The 22,072-nt window shown below is 45.9% G+C and overlaps 1 protein-coding gene across 4 annotated transcripts in view; it reads right to left on the bottom strand.

Moving 5' to 3' along the window:
* The window catches only part of DCC (DCC netrin 1 receptor), a 939,742-nt gene that overhangs the window by 549,085 nt on the left and 368,585 nt on the right, over positions 1-22,072 (bottom strand). For all 4 annotated transcript variants that reach the window (XM_077346794.1, XM_077346795.1, XM_077346796.1 and 1 more), the window contains exon 2: positions 20,419-20,739. In XM_077346794.1, the coding sequence (XP_077202909.1) occupies positions 20,419-20,739 (321 nt within the window). The remainder of the gene's footprint in view (positions 1-20,418; positions 20,740-22,072) is intronic.

Raw genomic sequence — 22,072 nt, 5'->3', positions numbered from 1 at the left:
TAAGACTGACGTCAAACATCCTTAGTATAGCTTCTTTCATACCTTTACTTTTCCAAAACGTGAATGCTGCCCCCTCTCCATCTTTACATTCTGCTGGTTCCAGAAAGCCCATTGTTATTCATCCAAAGATAACTGCAAAGCTTGTATACAGTGCATCTTATCTTATTAAACTTTACCTTTGAAGTCTGAATGGACTCCTAGTCTATGAGGTCATGATGTCAGGGAGGTTGAATTGAAAGCAGAAGAAGATGGGAGAAGGTCAGGAGATCATTTCACTCAACACAATTACATTAACCTTTCAAATCCCCAGTGGTGGTTACCTCTAGCCTTTTCTCAGAAGGAGAGGGCATTCTCAAGTTCATATTTCTTTGTCCACCACAAAAATCACTTTCTGCAACAATTGAAATCTATCAGGTTCCAATTACAGTGAACCATTTCTTGGGGGTTGTCCAGTTAACATGAAGCACCCTATGATGGGTCCATGTGTAGAATCATTGTCCCCAAACCCCAGAATGAAACTGGGAGGGTTGTATGTCAAGAAACCCAGCAAAGCTTTAATAAAGGGCTGTTCTGTGGCATTAAGCTTCCATTTTAACATCTCATCTCTTTCTTTTTCAGCTAATTTGCTCAGAGAAGGGCCATGAGTCAGGGGTGAAGCATCTGCTGTGCATCTAGAAGGACCCAGTTCAATTCCCAGCCTCTTCAGTATCAAGGAGTATGGAGGAAAGGTGACATGATATGGCCTGGTCAGATGTCAGAAGCTAAGCATGGTCAGAATTTAGAAGAGAGGCCTTCAGGGAAGATTCTGCAGAGTAGCATTGCCAGCTCTGGGTTGGGAAATACCTGAGACTGTGGGGGCAGAGCCAGAAGTGGGTAGGATTTGGGGCGGGGAAGGAGACACCTCAGTGGAGTAGAATGCTATGACGCCCACCCTTCAAAGCAGCTATTCTCTCCAGGGTAACTGATCTTTTTATCTGTAGATGATCTATAATTCCACAGGGCTGACATCCCTACTGCAGAGGGAAGCAATAGCAAACCGTCTATGCTTCCCACTTGCCTTAAGAACTTCTTGCTGGGGATGCCGTACGTCAGCTGTGACTTGATGGCTTTTTACACACACATTTCGAGTGATGAGAAAGACCCATCAGAGGAGACAAGATTGCTCTAAACCTCATATATTCAATATCTCCTCCACATGCAGAGCTGGGGGAACTTGGGCTAGTCACAGTTCTCTTAGAACTGGGGATATTGTGTACTGGGGAAAATCTAGCAAATACTCTGCAAAAAACAAACAAACACAGGGTTTCTGTTGTGGGAAGAGGAAGGGAAGGCGATTGTCAGCTGCATTTGAGACTCCTCTGGGCAGTGAAAAGCAGGGTATAAAAACCAACTTTTGTTCTTTTTCTCAACCCTTGGCTCAGGAACCCCAGCTTATACTGTACCCCTTTTTCTGCCCCTGGCATCTTGTCAATTTTCTGCTCTCCTCAAGTGATTGTTTCTGGGCCAGAAAGAAAAGGATCAAGGACGGAGAGGACCTGGCTAGGCTGAGAAACAACAAATGCATTTCAAGCTCAGGGGAACTTAAGGTCACACAATCAGCAGCAACAGCCATTGGCTCTCGGCAATTCCAAAGCGACCTTTGAGGACACTGTGATCCTGTAATTTGACTGAACCTCTCCCAGCTTGGCTTCTCCATCTGGCAGGCTGCAGCTGAACAAAATGGCCCGGCGGCCGGTGGACTGTCGCTAGCAAGCAGAGACAAAGCCCTCGGTGAGACAGAGGGCTGACAAGCATATGTTTCATTTCTTGCTCAGCGTGGCATAGTGGTTAAGAGCGGCAGACTCTAATCTGGAGAACTGAGTTTGATTCCCCGTTCCTCCACTGCAAGAAGCCTGCTGGGTGTCCTTAAGCTAGTCACAGTGCATTTAGGACTGTTCTTACAGAGCAGTTCTCTCTCAGCCCCACCTATCTCACCCCCACCTATCTCACAGTTGTAGTGAGAGGAAGGGAAGGGGTTGTCAACTGCTTTGGGACTCCTTTGGGTGGGGCATAAAAAACCAGCTCTTCTTCTTCTCATCTAAGAGCCAAACTGGGCCTGAATGCCAGACATGGGTCCTGACCCTAGTGCATAACCCACTTTGTTTGTTTGTCTGGTTGTTTGTCTGCTTGCTTGTCTGATTGCCACCACAGCCAGCTGGTGGCAGTTTACAACAGAGTAAAATACAATAAAATGCAATAATGTGACGATAAAGGTAAAGGTATCCCCTGTGCAAGCACCGAGTCATGTCTGACCCTTGGGGTGACGCCCTCTAGCGTTTTCATGGCAGACTCAATACGGGGTGGTTTGCCAGTGCCTTCCCCAGTCATTACCGTTTACCCCCCAGCAAGCTGGGTCCTCATTTTACCGACCTCGGAAGGATGGAAGGCTGAGTCAACCTTGAGCCAGCTGCTGGGATTGAACTCACAGCCTCATGGTCAGAGTTTTCAGACTGCATGTCTGCTGCCTTACCACTCTGCGCCACAAGAGGCTCTTTGTGTGACGATACAATGAAATAAAACTACAAACAGTAAAAAGCCAGTCCACCCCCAAAACTTTCTAACACCACAGACCCGTCTTGGCCCAATGCCTCAAGGAGGAGGGGCCCAACAAGCATCTTCCTTGCCCTTCCTTCATGGTGAGACAGATAAGGGGGTAAACAAGTGCCTGATTCCGCTGCTGAAAACAGACTGGTGGGGTACAATAATATCCTATTGGAGAATATATAGAAATCTTGTCAACTGGAGCCCGACTCAATATTTCATATTTTACTCCATTGTCCATCACACTCCAGGCTTAGTCATCAAATTATTGGACCCATTACTGTAATTTTTCTTGGCTCTTCAGACAGAATTACTCAGATTCTATTTGCCGATAAGTCCCTGGAACTAATCTAACCTGTTGCCGAATTTTTGGCCTCTTTGTTGCAAAAGAGAAATTGGATATGCAGGAAATAACAACTATTTACTCAGTATATTGTGGAGGAATGTGTATAACTGGGTGTTATTTAATTTTTTTTTAATCCGTTGTTACCTGTTTATATGATTTAAACTTTTACCCTCCATCTATGTAACTGTACCTATTCATTTATTTATTTGTAGACCCTACCTTTTATATAAAAGAGCCTCTTGTGGCGCAGAGTGGTAAGGCAGCGACATGCTGTCTGAAGCTGTCTGCCCATGAGGCTGGGAGTTCAATCCCAGCAGCCGGCTCAAGGTTGACTCAGCCTTCCATCCTTCCGAGGTCGGTAAAATGAGTACCCAGCTTGCGGGGGGGTAAACGTTAATGACTGGGGAAGGCACTGGCAAACCACCTCGTATTGAGTCTGCCATGAAAACACTAGAGGGCATCACCCCAAGGGTCAGACATGACCCGGTGCTTGCACAGGGGATACCTTTACCTTATCTTTTATATGTTGTTGCAGGTTCTGAATTTGAGTAGTGGGGAAGCTGGAAACCCCCCTTCCACCCTCAAAGTGTTCTAGAGCCCAACAGAACACATTAAAGGTGAGTAAATGGGCCCTTGGGTGTGATAGGGAGTCATAATGGACACCCACAAGGATAGAAGAAGTGTCCTGCTGGATCAAACCCAAGCCCCCTCTAGCCCAGCATTCTATTCCCACAGTGGCCAATCAACAGCCTCTAGGAAGCCCATAAATGTGAAGACCACAACAGTGTCTCCTGCTTATTCTCCCCAGAAACTGACATAGAGGGATACTACTTCTAGTACTCGAGGAAGTGCACATCAATCATGTTTAGTACCCACTGACAGCCCGGTCATCCATGAAGTTGTCCAATTTCCTTTTTAAAGCCTTCCAAGTTGGGGGCCAATACCACATCCTGGGCAGCGAGTTCCATAAACCAACTTATGTTGCCTATAATGTTGGGTTTGGCTCTAAGGTTAACCAGACTTGGAGGAGAACAGATTTTGATATTAGGGAGGAGGGGAAAATGGCAAAGAGATATATTGAGTGGGTTGCCAACTGCAGGTTGAAAAATTCAGAAAGATTTGGAGGATAGAGCTTGAGAACAAAGGAGCTGATGGAGGGGATGGACCTCACAGTCCATCTTCCCCAGCAGTCATTTTCTCTAGTGGAAACGGCCTCTGTCATCTGGATATCAGTTGTAATTACAGGAGATCTCCATCTACCACCTGTAGGTTGGCCTACATAGCATCAAGGCCTTTACCCATTACTAAGGAGTTACTCCCATCCATGCCTGGGGTTTCTATAAAGAAGAGATGCACACAATGAAATAGTATAACATTTGGAATGGGAAGACCAGCTTGTGTACCTTTACCTGTGAACAGGGTTGCCAACCCTGCAGGTGAAGACAGGGGTTCCCACTAGCTCACCATCAATCATCTGGCTAGTGGTCAGCTGATCAAAAAGGAGGGAGGCCCAACTGACATCCAGTGAAATATCTGCATCACAGCCCACATGCCCTGGAAACTATGTCATCATGTTGGGATGATGCTCTGGCATTTGGGCAAAACCTCTATGGCAAAAGCCATATTTACCATAGAGTTTTTGCCCAAATATTAGATTGTGTCTTCGACATCCGCAAAATGATGACATCACTTCTGGGTCCCGTGAGCACTAATGTAGAAATTTGCTGCACATTGGCTGCCCCCCTCTGCTCCCAGTAAGCCCCCCCCCCCGAACCCTCTCCAGTTTCCAGGAGGGACCTGACACCCCTACCCGACTATTCAGTTTACAAATGATGACCCTGGAGGTCCCTTCCAATTCTGATTCTATAATTCTATGAAATGGAAAAGAGAGAAGAAGAAATAACAAAGCCTCATATCAACTTTCCAAGAAACATACAGAATGGGGAATCAGAAGATTAGTTTAAGATTAATTTCTGATAAAAAGAATTTATAAAATCGAGATAAGGAAGGTCAGATTGGCTTGACTGACCAACTGAATTGGAGGAAATCTCATTGCTTGTCATTACAAAAAAATAAGAAGGGAGGCCTGTGTAAACCAACCATTAGAGAATGTGCTGGAGGAGCAGTACTCTTCAGGTCAGGGAAAACTAGCTAGATCGTCTAAGAGCCAATTTCGTAATGGTTATGATCTATTACACAGCCTCTTTAAGTGGTTGTCCTGGGTCACTCCGGCTTCTTTGCCTGCACTCGAGGCACTATCAGGTGCAAATACCCATAATTTGAACCACAGTCTGCAGTAAAGGCACCTCAAAATGAAATCTCCACCGTGTATTCAAGCATGTCCATCGTGTACACCACAGCATCTTAGCTGCCTTTGCAGAGAGCAGCACAGAATCCAGTGCATTGGGGTGCAACAAAGTCAAAAGCTAATTTTGGGATGTGAAATCCACATATTAGTAATTGAAGAACAACAAGAAGAAGAGTTGGTTTTTATGCCCCATTTTCCTCTACCAGGAGTCTCAAAGAAGCTTACAATCGCCTTCCCTTTCCTCTTTCCACAACAGGCACCCTGGGAGGTAGGTGGGGCTGAGAGCCCTCATAGTACTGCTCTGTGAGAACAGCACCATCAGGGCTGTGTCTGGCCCAAGGTCACCCAGCTGGCTGCATGTGGAGGAGCGGGGAATCAAACCCAGCCCGCCAGATTAGAAGCCGCTGCTCTTAACCACCACACCAAGCTGGCTCTCAAGCTCTTGCAACACTCTCAACCCCATTCAACTAATTCCATTTCAGGCTTCGACGCCAATGAGGCGAAGACCCTGTACGTCTTTTAGAGATGAATGGCATAAAAGGACTGGAGCAGAGATTGAGCCCGGTGGCACTTTTATGCCCAACAAAGTTTAATTCTGGGCAGAAGCTTTTGTGTGCAAACACGCTTCTTCCGATATTATTCTTCCGACTGCTACTCACCAGCGAGACTTAACAGCCTCTTAGCCAACCTGTACAAGGGAAACCTCCGGCAAACGCTATGATGCTGCCTCAGATGGTAACAATTCGACCTACGAATATCTGGGGATCGATCGGAAGCACCAGATCATCTGCTCAAGTTCATAAACCTCTACGGACAGAGAGTCTTCAAAAGTCTGAAAAGGGGAATTTGCAACTAAGAATAAAATACATGCAATTAACACCTGGGCTAACCCCACTCTGACTTATGCTGTGGCTATAATCGCATGGTCCGAAGCTGTTTTGTAATGAGCTTGACAGATTAACCCGCCTGCAGGAAGCAAAGTTCAGAATCTAGCACACCGACTCCATATTCCAATTTGAGGATGAAGAGGGGATTAGAACGTCTGCAGGTGCCCTGGAAGAATCAACTATCAACATCCTGAAATTGCTTCAGGACTTTTAATTACTTGCTAAGCAGAAGTCGAGGCTGATGAGTACAGGGCCTTTCCATACCTCGGTGATGAATCGTTACAACCGCCCTCGAGATTGCTAATGAAAAGAACTGCAACGTGGAAAGCCAAAAACCCCAAATCTCAGATAAAAGAAATAGGGATTAGTGGCTAAAAGCAAGTCAAACGTATTTGTGCGTGCTCTATTTCAAATATTGACAAATCGAGCTTTTTTTGCAAGAGCTCAGACCCAAGGAGACAGCAGAGTTAAAACGCATGCAGCGCCTAGTAAGAACAACTGACGTTCCCTAATATTTTAATTAAGTAAGTAATTTGTATGCCGCATTTCCCTGCAGGCTCAGGGTGGGGTACAACAATAAAAAACAATCATATAGTTAATAATAAACATGAACATCAAAACCATTAGAAGAAGATCCTCCAGAATTACAGCTCATCTTCAGATTACAGAGATCAGTTCACCTGGAGAAGGTGGCTGCCTTGCAAGAAGAAGAAGAAGAAGAAGAAGAAGAAGAAGAAAAAGAAGAAGAAGAAGAAGAAGAAGAAGAAGAAGAAGAAGAAGAAGGAGAGTTGGTTCTTATATGCTGCTTTTCTCTACCCGAAGGAGGTTCAAAGCGGCTTCCAATCACCTTCCTTTTCCTCTCCCCCCAACAGACACCCTGGGAGGTGGGTGAGGCTGAGGGAGCCCTGATATTCCTGCTCGGTCAGAACAGCTTTGTCAGCCCTTTGGCAAACCCAAGGTCACCCAGCTGGTTGCATGTGGGGGGAGTGCAGAATCAAACCCAGCATGCCAGATTAGAAGTCCACACTGCTAACTACTACACCAAACTTAAATCACATATTCTATTTAAGTTCTGTTCAACCATGTCATCAATGCAATCCTTATTACTTCTGTCACAGAAACATGATTACAGTTTTCAAGGGAGGTTTTCTGTTGGGGGGAGGTAATTTGATGTTGTTGCCCCTGGCCCCAATCAGAAGTCTGGTGGAAGACCTCCGTCCTGCAGATTCTGTGGAACTGCTCCAGTTCTGACAGAGCCTGGATTTCCTCCGGAGGCTCATTGCACCTGGTAGGGGCCAGGTCCGAAAATGTCCTGGCTTTTATTGAGGATAGATGTAAGTCTCTACGGCCAGAGCCCAAGGTCACCAAGCTGGTTGCATGTGGGGAAGCGCAGAATCGAACCCTGCATGCCAGATTAGAAGTCCACACTTAGTGGACGCTTGGTATTGGTCAAGCTTTACACTCCTCAGAGTATATAGGCAGAGAGAGGTAAATTTATTATTTATTGACATTTTTGGAAGTCCGCCTTTCTCACTTGGACACAAGGCGGCTTACATGGAATGAGCCAAGACAGTTAACACAACAGGACAGTCAATCAACAATGAGATAGAATTGTAGTTGTGGAAACAACCAGAAGCACAGAACTGAAGCAAAGTATAAATCTTAACACGATAAAGTAAATGATGCAAAATTCTATAGTAGGGTCCTAGTTTCAAGAAGCTACACACAGCAGTACAAGACCACCTTCCCAATAATTTATCCAAGTGACTTTGCAAATCATTTTGTACAATGCAGCTCTATTGTCCGTTTTTGAAAGTTTGTGGAAATCCATGAGTCTGGGGTCCTTCCTGACCTCCTCTGGAAGGTCGCTGCATGAGGTGGGGGCCACAACAGACAATGCCCCTGATCTTACCCACTTGGAGACTGGCACCTGCAGAAGACGGTTCTGACGAGCACAGCCCCCATCTAGGAGGTCACAAACCCTCTTGAAGTATTCCATTGTACAACCCCTAAGGCAGTTTGACTACCCCTGCCCTAAGGCATCACTGTTCAACCTGTAGACTGTTGAGGAGCCCTTGAAATAATTGTTCAGCTTCAGGGAGCCCCAGAAGTGGTGTCAGCTGGCCACGCCTCCAAGCCATGCCCCTCAGAAGTGCCACGTCGCCAGAAGTGACATCGCAAGCCATGATAACGGGCAGGCTTGAGGGGGACTGGGTGGAGGAGAGACAGGAGGCAATTTAAGCCAGGAGTCGGCATGCAGGATCTGCCTCCTACCAACAACAGAACTCTCTCACGCTTGGGAGGAGGGGAGGAGGAGCAATGGAAGAAGCTGGCTCCCTCATTTGTGGTTGGGTCCATTAAGTTACAGACCCCCTCCAGAGCCCCGGGGGTCTGCGGACCCCTGATTGGGAATCCCTGCCCTAAGGAAAGAGAACAGAATGTGTGCCCTTCCTCCTCTCTTTGGGGATGCCATTCCATAAAAGAGAAGCAATCACTTTAAAAGTCTGCAAGCTGGTAGCATCTGACCATATTGAGCAAGGGGAAGGTACCACCAAAACAGGTACCCCCTTTTGGGGGAAGCTCTTTATGGCAAGCAGTGATGAAAGCCTATGAAAAATCACTCCCCTGCACCTCAATGGTGACTCATTCCAACCATCCTTGAAGCGAAATCTGAAGTTAAGATGACCGTTATTCAAGAATGAATCACAGTTGCTACCTCCCAGTTCACTTCGCCCACCTCTCCATGTTTCAAGCAGGGTCAGGACATTTTTTTGTACTACCAGTGAGGTCATCTAGTATCAAAGAATCATAGAAGTAATTGTCACACTGTATGCATGAGTATATATGCAGGTTAAACACAAGCAGAAACAGAAAAAAACAACGTATAGCCTGGGAAGACTAGCAGAGGGGGATACTACCTCTCCGTCCCTCTGAGCACTCCAAACAATCTGCTGGTCCACACAAGTCCCTAAAAAGCTGGCAGTGCTAGTAGGACTCAAAATACTTCCATTCCCTTCCTCCTGCATTTCTATTTGCTGGAACATCAACATCGGCATGAATGTGTGTTGTATTGGTGGTTCTCCCCCAGCACATAGGGCCGAAAGGTTGCCTGACCCAGTATAGAAACCCCCAGACAAACATGGGCAGTGGGCACTGTTCACCCAACTTCATAAGGTCCGGGAGGGGGGGGGAGATCATATTTGGGATAGACAGGACAACACAACAAAATGTCCAATTGTTGGTGCTGTAACTCACAGGACATGTCTTGTAGCCATATATCAATCACTGGGCTTTTCTGGCAGGAAGTTCTTATTGGATATAGTTACTCTGCAGGCAAGAGGATCTGGGAGAGAAAGGGTTAAGAGAATTCTCTCACTTGGCTACCCTTGGGCACCCCATCCTCTGATGAGCCTCTCTGGCCCTTGCTTGACATCTGTTTTATCTCCTATAGAACCTCTCTCTCTTACCAGAACTTGGAGCCGTAGCAAGTTAACCTTTAAAAAAAAGTTAAGCTAATCTGTTTGCAATAAGTAAAATGTACCGATGTGACTGTGTCACATAAGATGTGCTTCTATTTTTTTTTAAGAAAGGAAAAATTTCTTTCTCTTGTTATCATTGAAGTCAGATCATCTTTGCAATTTGTATTGCCAGCAGTTTCCCTTAACTGGGAGACAGGAAGGATTGGGGATACTGCAAACAGGTTTCTGTGTTTCCAAGGCAATTCATCTTATTTTTACATTTAACCCAATAGTTATTGCTCATATTAAGCTCAGCATTAGAATGTTCCTTACATATTTTTAAACTATCTAGCCTTGGAGCCTAACTGCTGCTCAACGAAAACAGACCCTCTGTGCCCTCACTTCTGCTGAAAGACTCGTATTGCAGCACTAGAAAGATAAATTCCCACCTCATGTAAATCAAGAGATTGAGGACCTTACACGTTCACCAGTATTTGAATGCATGGCATATAGACAGCGATTGTATATGCACTTATTTTTAGACAGAAACATATATGTAGATCTGCCCTCACTGCTCTTAGATTTTTATTTCTGCTCTGTATTTTTGCATACCCCCGTTTGTCCTTTTTTAATTAGTTTCTGGATTTTGACGGTTTTCCCCCTTGATTTCCCCCGTTTTTTAAAGAAAGAAAGAATGTTAAAAAAATAATAAAAATAACAGTGCCAGACCTTAGAGCAGGGGTGGGCAAACTGTGGCCCTCCAGATGAACATGGACTCCAATACCATGAGCCCCTGCCATCAGATGCTGGCAGGGGCTCATGGAAATTGTAGTCCATGGACATCTGGAGGGCCACAGTTTGCCTACCCCTGCCTTAGAGAGTAGCATATCCCCGTTTTGCATCAGTTTTCTTTTCAGCTTCCTCTCCACACACACACACACACACACACACACACTTTTACATTACATTTTCAGCATGTTCTCAAATGTAAAGGTGCCATTGGAAGACCACAGGGAGAAATGTCTGATTGCTCCAGTCAACCGTGGGCCGACTGCGACAAAACAGCGACCAAACAACAGCACAATAACCCGCACGACAACCCTGGATCTCCGCGAAACCTCTGCCGCATGCGATGAAATTAACAGAGCCAGATAACCTCTGCAATTACCCTTCTAATTATCACCCACACACATGATGGATACATGAAGAAAAATGTCCCCCGCTCCTCCCTCCCCTCCCACGTCTACCCCGATGGCCGGGGCTTATGCAAGCAGATCACACCCCAGATGCCTCAGTGCGGTGACCCAGCAATCGTTGATGAAAAAGCAAAACCAAGCGGCTCACCAGAACGTCTCTATCTTCACACCGACCAATTACTGGAAATACCAATAATCAGCAGCCTGTTAAATTGGGACTTTTAATAAGATGTTAGAGTAGGAGGCGGCCTCTTAGTTTCTCTTCGCTGCCTTCGCTCCCTCTCCAGCCAAGAACACTTTCAGAAATGGTGGTTGTTAAGGCCTTGAGAGCCCTTGAGACAGGACGGGGGAAAATACGATCCATGGTCACTGACAGTGTGGTGCCAAAGAGGCTTTGGCTGATTAAAGAGCCGGTGTCATTAACACACACTCAATTTAGCCAAAGAAAAGGACTTTTGACTGAGGAACCAAGCGGCACGTGGAGTGGAGTGGTACAGCGGATGATAGATCTGAAGCAACAATCTACCTGGCCAACTTTCGTAATCATATTGTCTTTTGAACATAGGGCATTCTCAACCTGTTTGAGTCTCTGGGCGCCTTTGGAATTTGGGCCGATCCCAAAATGGCTGCAGCAGGCAGTGGAGCCAAACACAGTGTCAGGGAGTTAGGTGACACGCAACTGTAATGGTAACTCCTCAACATTTCAGGCTGAACATCGGTTTAACAGGATCCCTTTTCAAACGAACCTTTTAAAAATGCTAGTGCGCACAACTTATCCAGCTTGGTGTAGTGGTTAGGAGTGCAGACCTCTAGTCTGGCTTGCTAGGTTTGATTCTGCGCTCCCCCACATGGAGCCAGCTGGGAGACCTTTGGCTCACCACAACACTGATAAAGCTGTTCTGACCAAGCAGGAATCTCAGGGCTCTCTCAGCCTCACCCACCTCACAAGGTGTCTGTTGTGGGGAGAGGAAAGGGAAGGCAATTGGAAGCCATTCTGAGACTCCTTCAGGTAGAGAAAAGCAGCATATAAGAACCAACTCTTCTTCTGCCTACCCTCTGAGGTGCTGGGTTGATGGGGACGATTGGGGCTAGGGAGGGATTTAATTGTTTTTATATTATTTTATTGTTATTGCTGTACAATGCCACCCATGAGGCCTCGGCCTCTCTCCTTATAAGTCTCCCCAATTTCCACCAGTTTCCCCATTCCACACCATGTTGGTGACTGCTATTCTACCTGACTAACATCATCCTTATCAAAACATTTTTGTTTTCCTCCAAAAACGCTCAGACCAAGAAGATGCAACCATATGCAAGTGAAATTTCATCATGATAAACCGAGGACTATGTGGAGTCCCTTCCACTACCTATCAGAATTGTTACAGGGCAATCCTAAATAGAATTACACCATTCTAAACAGGGTTACCAATTCTGACCTGGGAAATCCCTCAAGATTTGGGGTTGGCACTTACGGATGGGGAAATTTCGAGGAGGAATTTCAACTAGAATTTCTGGCACTCTGTGAAAGTTAATGTTTCCTCCATGACAGTTCCTCTCTGTAGACCAGAGATCATGTGTAATTCTGGGAGAATTCCAGGTCCATTGTGAAGTTAACAATCCTAGATCCACTATAGTCAAAACTGCGGCCCTCCAGACGTCCATGGACTACAATTCCCAGGAGCCCCTGCCAGCATTTGCTGGCAGGGGCTCCTGGGAACTGTAGTCCATGGACATCTGGAGGGCCGCAGTTTGACTACCCCTGGCTTAGAAGGTTGGAACACTCACAGCTCCGTCTCCCAAGTTGTGCCTGAGAAGGAACTTCAAAACTGTCTTCCAAGTTTTGCTTTGTTCCAAACTTCCAGCAGCAGCTCCCGTTTTAAACAAGATTGCCCTTATTCATGAGCCTTGCGCTAAGTAAAATCGACGGTTCTTGACAGGAACTAGTTTACAAACCCCGAACGCTTTTAAAATTAGATAAAACCCGGCACAGACTCTCCACTGCAAGGAAATGTGTCGGATCCAATGCATTCCTCTGGTTTGTCGTTCATAAATGCAAGAGACGCGGCGTCACCGCGCCGTACACACGAGGTCTTAAAATGCTACGAACAGCCATATTGTCTCCCAACGACGGAGTCTAATATTAGATTGCAACCATTCCAAGACCAAATCCATCCCAAGCCACTCCATGAAATATTAAAGAGCAGGTCATTTATTTTAATATCTTTGCTGGAATTTTATCCTGTGAGCAAAGGGGGGGTGGAACTTGTACGAACAAGTAAATGAATCAAAAGGAATTTAATGTGCTTGTCAGCACGAGAGCCGCCGATGCCATACATCAAGGAAAACCCGGCATAAAACACCATCATTACTTTTGATGGAAGCCGCTTAGAAAAGGCTTACTAGAAACAGGCTGTTGAGGGAGGCCCTGGAAGACACAACGGCGGCTGGACAATTCCAGTTGTGTAACAAAGTGGCAAAGACCAAAAGCCAGGGCCTAGGAGGTAGACTTGGAACCGCAGGGGGAGTAAAAAGATTTCAGAAAGGCAGGAGGGATTCACAATGCAGTTCAAAGGCCTGCTCTCAGATACATTCAGGATTAATAGGACGTACTTCTAGTGCCATTGAAAAATGGCGTGTTAGTTTGCAATTTTCCAGGTTGGCCATCGCAGACAGATCTTGTTCTCAACAGGGGAAGAGCAATTTACAAAGGGATTTGAGCTTTTAAGCATGCAAACACAGTTCAAAACTCTACTGCTCGCTGATAACCGCCCTCGTTCAGTCCCCAAGCAATTTAGGATGAAGATACAAGATTCAAATCAATGGTTTCGGCTGGGATTTTCATCAAATTGCTGATCCACACAAAAAATAAAGCAAATACACTCCTCTTCTTCAACGTGGCTTTACCCTATCAATGGAGTGTCGGGGAGCTCCGTATGATTGCCTGTGCTGGGTTTGGAAATACCTCGAGATTTTTGGGGGATAGGTCAGGATTTGGGAAGAGGGTACAATTCCATAGAGCATACCTCCCAATGCAGCCATGTTTTCCAAGGCAACTGATATCTGAATATAAGAAGATCCCTATTGGATCAGACCTGTGGTCCATCAAGTCCAGCATCTTGTCTTCCACAGTGGCCAACCAGTTCCCCTGAGACTTTCCCCTGATGTTGCCTCCTGGCTCTGAGATTCAGAGGTTTAATGCCTCTGAACATAGAGGTTCCCCTCAGTGACTAGGCCTAGTAGCCCCTGATAGACCCATCCTCCATGAATCTATCTAGCCCCCTTTTAAAGCTGTCTATTCACATGGCCGTCACTACATGCTATAAGGACAAAAGAAACAACCAATCATGTGGCCAAAATATGAATCCATGTCTTGAGAAGCACAAGGCAAAAAGGGTAATTCAAAAGAACCTTTATTCTATCATCATTCTAAACACAATTAATCTGGAGGAAATAATCCATGGACCGGTGTGTCTTCTTTAAGCAATGCTGAAAGCTGAATCAATGCTGAACAAAGTTCCAGCAAGTCCTTCTTTCAAAAGGTTTTCTTCAGCAGCATTAAAAAAAAACAGCTCAATAGATGAACCAAGTTGTTTTAACTTTTCTTTCTTAAGTGAGGTACTGATGTTTGTTAGTGAATCTGTCCTTTGAATCCACAGGCTTTGCTGTGGTCAAACCCAGATCTCCAGATGAGAAGCCACTACTCTTAATGACTACACCACCACTGGCAAAAGACAATGGAAAAACAATCATGCAAGGTAGCAGGAAAAAAGGAAGACACAGCATGAGATGGACTGACTCAGTCAAGGAAGCCCCAACCTGAGATGAACTGGCTTAGTCAAGGAAGACTCAACATGATATTGACTGACTCAGCCAAGGAAGCCCCACCATGATTGACTGACTCAGCCAAGGAAGCCCCACCATGATTGACTGACTCAGCCAAGGAAGCCCCACCATGATTGACTGACTCAGTCAAGGAAGCCCCACCATGATTGACTGACTCAGTCAAGGAAGCCCCACCATGATTGACTGACTCAGCCAAGGAAGCCCCACCATGATTGACTGACTCAGCCAAGGAAGCCCCACCATGATTGACTGACTCAGCCAAGGAAGCCCCACCATGATTGACTGACTCAGTCAAGGAAGCCCCACCATGAGATGGACTGACTCAGTCAAGGAAGACCCAACATGAGGTGGACTGATGGACTGACTCAGTCAAGGAAGACCCAACATGAAGTGGACTGACTCAGTCAAGAAATCCACAGCCCTCAGTTTGCGAGACCTGAGCAAGGCTGTTAACGAGAGGACATTTCAGAAGACATTAATTCATAGTGCTGCCCGAAGTCAGCAGTGACTTGATGGCATTCAACATACATATAACATACATATATATGGTATACATTCAGGTGAGTAGCACTGTTGGACTGAAGCAATAAAACAAACTTTCAGTTCAGTGGCACCTTAAAGATCAACCAAGTTTAATTCTGGATATAAACTTTCAAGCATGCATACTACACATGCACTGCATATGTGCTGATTTGCCAAAATCGGTAGCAAACAGTACAGACCTGAAACTACTGGCAAAATGACTCACAAACACAAGTGAAACATGAGATGGACTAACTCAGTCAAGGAGGACCCAACATGAGATGAACTAAGGCATTCCAGCATCTCAACTCTCGAGATCCCTCGTAGTTGTTCAGGAGAGAGATGGAACTGGCCCATTTGCACCCAAACAACTGGTCCAGTAGGTTCTCTTTTATCCATGACTGACAATGTCGGTTATTTTCTGGGTTGCCTCCAAGATCTGAAGTTGCTTTAGGATGCTTAGGGCTGATCCTGCATTGCTTTAGGATGCTTAGGGCTGATCCTGCGTAGAGCAGGGGTTTGGACTAGATGTCTGTATGGCCACTTCCAACTCTATGATTCTATGATTCTATGATTCTATGATTCTATGATTCTACTAGAGAGGTAAGGAGGGGGGAAAAACCCTTCTTAATCTATTTTCTCTATACTGTGCATATTATATATATAAACCTTTAGCAAGCTCTCCGGCACTTATAGCAGCAAGTCACCTGCAGCCACAGCCTTCCTCTGCCAGTAATAGCCTCCCCAAGCGTCTCCATTTTGCCGTCTACTTATCGGGCTGCTGCTTCATTTTTTGTACTTTATCTTCCATCTGCCCAGCGCCTTAAGTCAGTGATGTGCTGCCAATATGTTAATTAAGGTCACCGCGAGCACATTTTCTGTGCAGTCAGCAATATTTCTGTCCCTGACATGTGCAAACATTTCTCTACCTTCTGCCAAATATAGAAAGGTCTCTCTCTGACGGCAGGCTGACCCTCCCGAAGAACATCAACTTCTGCCATGCCAAAACCCTTCAACCCTGTTCAAATCTGGCCTTCCATCTCCCCAACGCCTGTGCTGTTGCTTGAACAGGCGGGGGAATACTAGCTAGAAACAAGGCTACAAGAAGTCTGATCCACACAGCATAAATAGCTTGGGCTATTGAACTCTTGTACTTCCAGGGAGGGCTGGGGCTTAGAGACAGGATCTTCTTGGCATGCTGAAGGTCCAAGGTTCAGTCCTTGGCAGCTCCAGTGAAAAGGATCAGGCACTAAGCGATTTGGAAGATGACCATTTTGGAACCTGGAAAGCTGCTGCCCGCCAGAGTAGACAATACCAGCCATGCCGAACCAGCAGTGATTCAGTATCAGGCCTGCAGGGCCAGTAATATGGAGCATTTCTGCCAGGCATTGGATTGAGGTTGGGCCACCGGTCAAATCCAAGAACCTTCCCTCCCCACACTTGAAACACACCGTCCTGGAACATCTAGACCTGGCAACCAATAGGGGAGAACAACCTAGGGAAGACTTGGATGCATGGGAGTTCGATGCTGTTTTTAGAGAGTTAATAGATCCAGTTTTAATTATGTAGAAGAGAGAACCATACTACCCTGAGCTCCTGGGAGGAAGGCAAGAATTTACTGTGAATATTCACTACACCAGCTTGGTGTAATGGTTAGGAGTGTGTACTTCTAATCTGGCGAGCCAGGTTTGATTCCCTGCTCTTCTCCCACATGCAACCAGCTGGGTGACCTTGGGCTCGCCACGGCACTAATAGAGCTGTTCTGACTGAGCAGTAATATCAGGGCTCTCTCAGCCTCCCCTCCCTCACAGGGTGTCTGTTGTGGGGAGAGGAAAGGAAAGGTGAATGTAAGCCATGTTGAGACTCCGGGTAGAGAAAAGTGGCATATAAGTACCAACTCTTCTTCAGTAATCTCAGGGCTTTCTCAGCCTCACCCACCTCACAGGACATCTGTTGTGGGGAGAGGAAAGAGAAGACAATTGGAATCCACTTTGAGACTCCTTTCGGTAGAGAAAAGCGGCATATAAGAAGAAACTTTTCTTCTTCTTCAGTCATCTCCGGGCTCTCTCATCCTCCCCTCCCTCACAGGGTGTCTGTTGTGGGGAGAGGAATGGGAAGGTGAATGTAAGCCGCTTTGAGACTCCTTCAGGTAGAGAAAAGCGGCATATAAGAACCAACTCTTCATCATCATCATCATCATCATCCTGTTGAGCCCTAATGTATCACCTGCAAGTTCTCCTCCCAGTTCTGGAACCTATAGATTGGTTAAGCCCGAGATAAACAGGAAAGAGCGAACTGCTCAAATGCATGACAGCTAAGTACCGGGCATCATCATGCGGCAAACTGTCAGACTTCACAACCTTCAGGAGGGTCGCGAATCCAGAGACGAGTATTTGTTAAACACCCCCAAATCATCTTGCGGTTCCAGGAGCGGCCAATTTGTGTCACCTCTGCCGAAGAGGCGCTTCAACAAAAACGAGGCCACAAAACGAAGGCTGCAGAATCCAGTCAGTTGCCTAATGAATTCCTGTCAGCCAACGGCCGGGGGGGGGGAGAGGGGGGATAAAGCTGTGAGGGATTTCTTTTTCAAGAAATACATTTGGCAAAACTTTAGTATTTTTATATATATTTTTTGACCCTGAATTAATTTCGAAACCAGTTAATTTCTAGCTTCAAAGGCAGCAACTTGTGTGTTTTTTTTTTAAAAAGATAATAAACATGCTTCAAATATCACCCAGCAACAAAGGGTTGATTAGGCATATTTAAGCGTGAATAGTAGCTTGTCAGAAAGAAATTACTGTGGCAGGAATGTCACGTCAAACTTCATTTCTCTGGAGGAGAAAACACCGGAGTTTAAGGAAGGGGGAGGAGTTCTCCCGTACTTTTATTTAACATCAAAAGTTGTTTGCTCAAGAAAAGATTTTGTGGGGCAAATTGAAGCACTCAACAGATTATCTACTTATTTGGTCGGCTCATAGTTCTTTGAAAACATATGATTTAGGCCAGGGATAGTCAAACTGCGGCCCTCCAGATGTCCGTGGACTACAATTCCCAGGAGCCCCTGCCAGCGAATGCTGGCAGGGGCTCCTGGGAATTGTAGTCCACGGACATCTGGAGGGCCGCAGTTTGACTACCCCTGATTTAGGCCTTGCCGTTGTCGTATAGGGCTTACTGTGAGGGTCCCTAATATTTTTGAGCCAGTGGGCCCCCCCTTGGAACGGAAGCTGCAAAATGGCCGCCGCCAAAGAGCTGCTTCTGAGGGCAAAACCGGACACAAAATGGCTGCCACAACTTATCTTCACTCACACCCTGAAGGCCCTTGTGCTGTGGGAGCAGCTGCCGCCAAGGAAGCCTTTTAAAAATCTGCACAGCCAATCAAATCTCAACTGACCAATAAGAAACCTTGCCGGGCAAAAGCTCTACCTGGCACCATCTACTTTTGAAATACGTGGTGGGCACCAGGAAAGGAGTCGGTAGGCGCCATGGCACCTGCAGGCACCACACTGGGGGCTCCTGAGTTACAGCTAGGGATGCCATCCTCCAGGTAAAGCCTGGGGATCCCCTGTAACTTCAGTTCATCTCTAGACTAGACATCTCTAGATGGTTCCCTTTGAGAAAAGGGCTGCTTTGGAGGGTGAATTGTATGGCATTGTACCCCACAGGGGTCCCTGTCTGCTCCAGGCTCTCTTCCTAAACCTCCAGGTTATTCCAACTTGGATCTGGCCACCCTACTTCCTCTGTCCTCTTCCAGGGGGAGGACCTAACAACCCCCATTACAGTGTCTTTACTACTATTAGGAAGACTCAGAATCAAATCCCCGTTCAGCAACAACATTCACCAAATGATCATGCTTTAGGATGCTTAGGGCTGCTTAGGGCTTAGGGCTGATCCTGCGTTGAGCAGGGGGTTGGACTAGATGGCCTGTATGACCCCTTCCAACTCTATGATTCTATGATTCTATGATCATGAGCCAATCACCAACTCTGAGCCTAATCTACACCACAGGGTTTTTGAAACTGAGAAGCACGTTCTTGGACTTCTGAAGTTCATGTTCTTCTCTGCTGCCTATTGTTTGGTCTTAATAGTTTTTCAGTTTAATGTCGGAATGGAAGACCACCCCTCTTGGATCAGACCTGGGGTCCATCTAGTCCCACCTTATTTTTTTTAACGGTGGCAAGTCAGATGATGTTGAGACTCCTCCACATGGTCCCCACAACCACAAGCTTTCAGAGCCCCTGAGGTCAGTATCCAGGTCTACATGACTCCAACTTTACACTGATCTTTGTAAGGGAGTCAAGCAGGACTCTAATCAAATGGACAGAGCCACAGGAAAGGTTGTCTATAATGATCAACAAATGATGGGGCCATAAATTCTCAGGGTTCGTCTTCATAACTTTCTTTCAGGTCTGACTATACCCACTGACTCAGAGATAATCCACGGCAAAAGAGAGTCTTCCACTTTAGGCTAAGTCTGCACTGAGCTGGGGGTTAGACCAGATGGCCTGTATTGCTCCTTCCAACTTTATGATACTACCCCTAGGGATCCCAACCTCCAGGTGGTGGCTGGATATCACAACCCTGTAATCTCCTAGGTTTACAACTGATCTCTAGGCAACAAAGATAGAGAAAATAACTCTTTTAGAATGTGGACTCTATGGCATCATAGCCACTGAAGTTCCTCCCCTCCCTTCCCTCTTCAGTCTCTATCCCTAAAATCTTCAGGTATTTCTCAAGCCAGAGCTGGCAACCTGTCCATCCTCCACAATGTTGTCAGTAAATACCACAGCATATGAAAAGTACATGGGCTATTATCTAGTTTAATATGTAGATTTTAGCAACAATTGAAATCCTTGATTGCCAACCACTAGACGTTCATGTGATAGCCTTCCTAGTTGCCTCTGTAAGCCACTGCCCTCATGAAGGGCAAAGGTGAAAGTTCAATCTGGCACAACCTAATTTGGCCACCAACTATAAGCATCATGAACCAACAATGTGGGGCCCCTTGGCCTTGCAAGACTAGCTTGACTCCTGTAATCGGTACCGAATCTTCTACACTTCAGTAGCTCTCTGAAGCCTCATGGCCACAACTGGTTGGTTGAAAAACCGAAATCCTTCCTGGCAATTTCCACATCTGCTGCTAGATAAAGAACTTCTTTGCTTTCAAAGCAATCACAAAACAATCCATCCTTTAAGCAAATGAAATGGTTGCAGTTTGTTCCAGTGAAAGCAACCCAGGTTCAATTAGCATGAGAACATTCTCTTGTGGGCCCCACCTTCTTACCTGCGACTGAGACTTTGGCTGACCGACTGACGACGGCTCCAACTCCTTCAAGGGAGGCTTCACACTGATAAAGGCCCTCGTCAGGTTTATGATGTCTGGAGTGGACTATATTTTGTATCAAAAGAGATCCATTGGAAAACTGCTGCCTTCTCTCGTCCACAGCCAAGTTTAAGAAGACGCCGTCCTTCTTCCACTTGATGACCGGAAGCCCTCGATCCGAGTCCGCGGTGCAGTTCAGCAAAATGTTACCTCCTCTCATGGTGACAGCATCCGAAGGCTCAATCAGGAACCGCAGTGTTGTAAATCCTTTAACTTGTGTGCCTGTTAAGGTGAACAGTCAAGAACCATCTGGTTAGTTGAGCATATGCCCAGGCACTGCTTGTGGAGGAAGAACATGAAGTTAGGATAGGGATTTGGGGATCCTCTGGAATTGTAGCTCATCTCCAGACTACAGATTTCTGTCCTCCTAGGGATAAGGGACGCTTTGGAGGTAGGACTCCATGGCATTGTACTCTACTGAGGTCCTTGTCCTCCACAGCCTCAATCCCCAAATCTCCAGGAATTTCCCAACTCAACCCCCATCTGGTAACTCAACCCCCATCCCTCGCAAGTGGATCTGATAATTGTACATAAGAACCCAGAAAAATTACGAATTTAAGTAAAATTCTATTAACAACACTTGAAAGTCCAGCTGAAGATCCAACTCAACCTCAAACCTTGCTTTAGCCCAACTTCCCCAGCATGAGCAAATGTGAACCAGCCTTACAATGAGTCAGGTCATAGCAATCCCAACATATTTGAACACATGAAACTGCCTTATACTGAATCAGACCTCTTGGTCCATCCATGTCAGTATTGTCTACTCAAACCGGCAGCAGCTCTTCAGTTACTCTGGCAGAGGTCTTCCACATTATATACCATCTGGTCCTTTTAACTGGGGATGCCGAGGATTGAACCTGGGATCTTCTGCACACCAAGCAAATGTTCTACCATTGACAGCCCCCTCCCCTGAACTTAATCCCTTAAGTCAGTACAACAAAAATTGAGTCCAATAGCATCTTTAAGACCAAAGATTAATTCAAGGCATAAGCTTTCGTGGGCATGCACACTTCCTCGGACAAAATGGAACAAGGATCTGAGGAAGTGTGCATGCACACGAAAGCTCATGCCTTGAATAAACATTTGGAGGTTTTCAAGGTGCTACTGGACTCAATTTCCATTGTGCTTCTTCAGACCAACACAGCTACCCACTTGAATCTATCTTGAAGTCAGCATTAGGCCTCACAGAAAGCAGGTTTACATGAAATGTGTGCACAGTCGCACATGCACCCTGAAGCAAACATGCTTGAGATACCAAGTTAACTACAGGCAAATGGTCAAATACAATATTTAGAGATGGTGCACTCTCCCAGGCATACCTTTGAACAACTTAAAGATTGCTTAAATAAGTTTTGTAAGAATGGCTGGTAGGGTAAGAAATTTTATTATTTCATAACTTTAGAAATGGGTCACAAGACTCCCTAGAAGGCATGATCTTGATGCGAGGACAGTAATTCTCTCTGGCCACAATAATAGTATTGACATCACTGAAGATAATCTGCATTCCTAAATCACAAGTTTCCCAGAGAAGGTTACCAGGTCTCCCCAGCCAATG

The sequence above is a fragment of the Paroedura picta genome, chromosome 7, assembly GCF_049243985.1.
Source record: "Paroedura picta isolate Pp20150507F chromosome 7, Ppicta_v3.0, whole genome shotgun sequence".
NCBI lineage: Eukaryota > Metazoa > Chordata > Lepidosauria > Squamata > Gekkonidae > Paroedura > Paroedura picta.
This window is presented reverse-complemented; position numbering and strand designations above follow the sequence as displayed.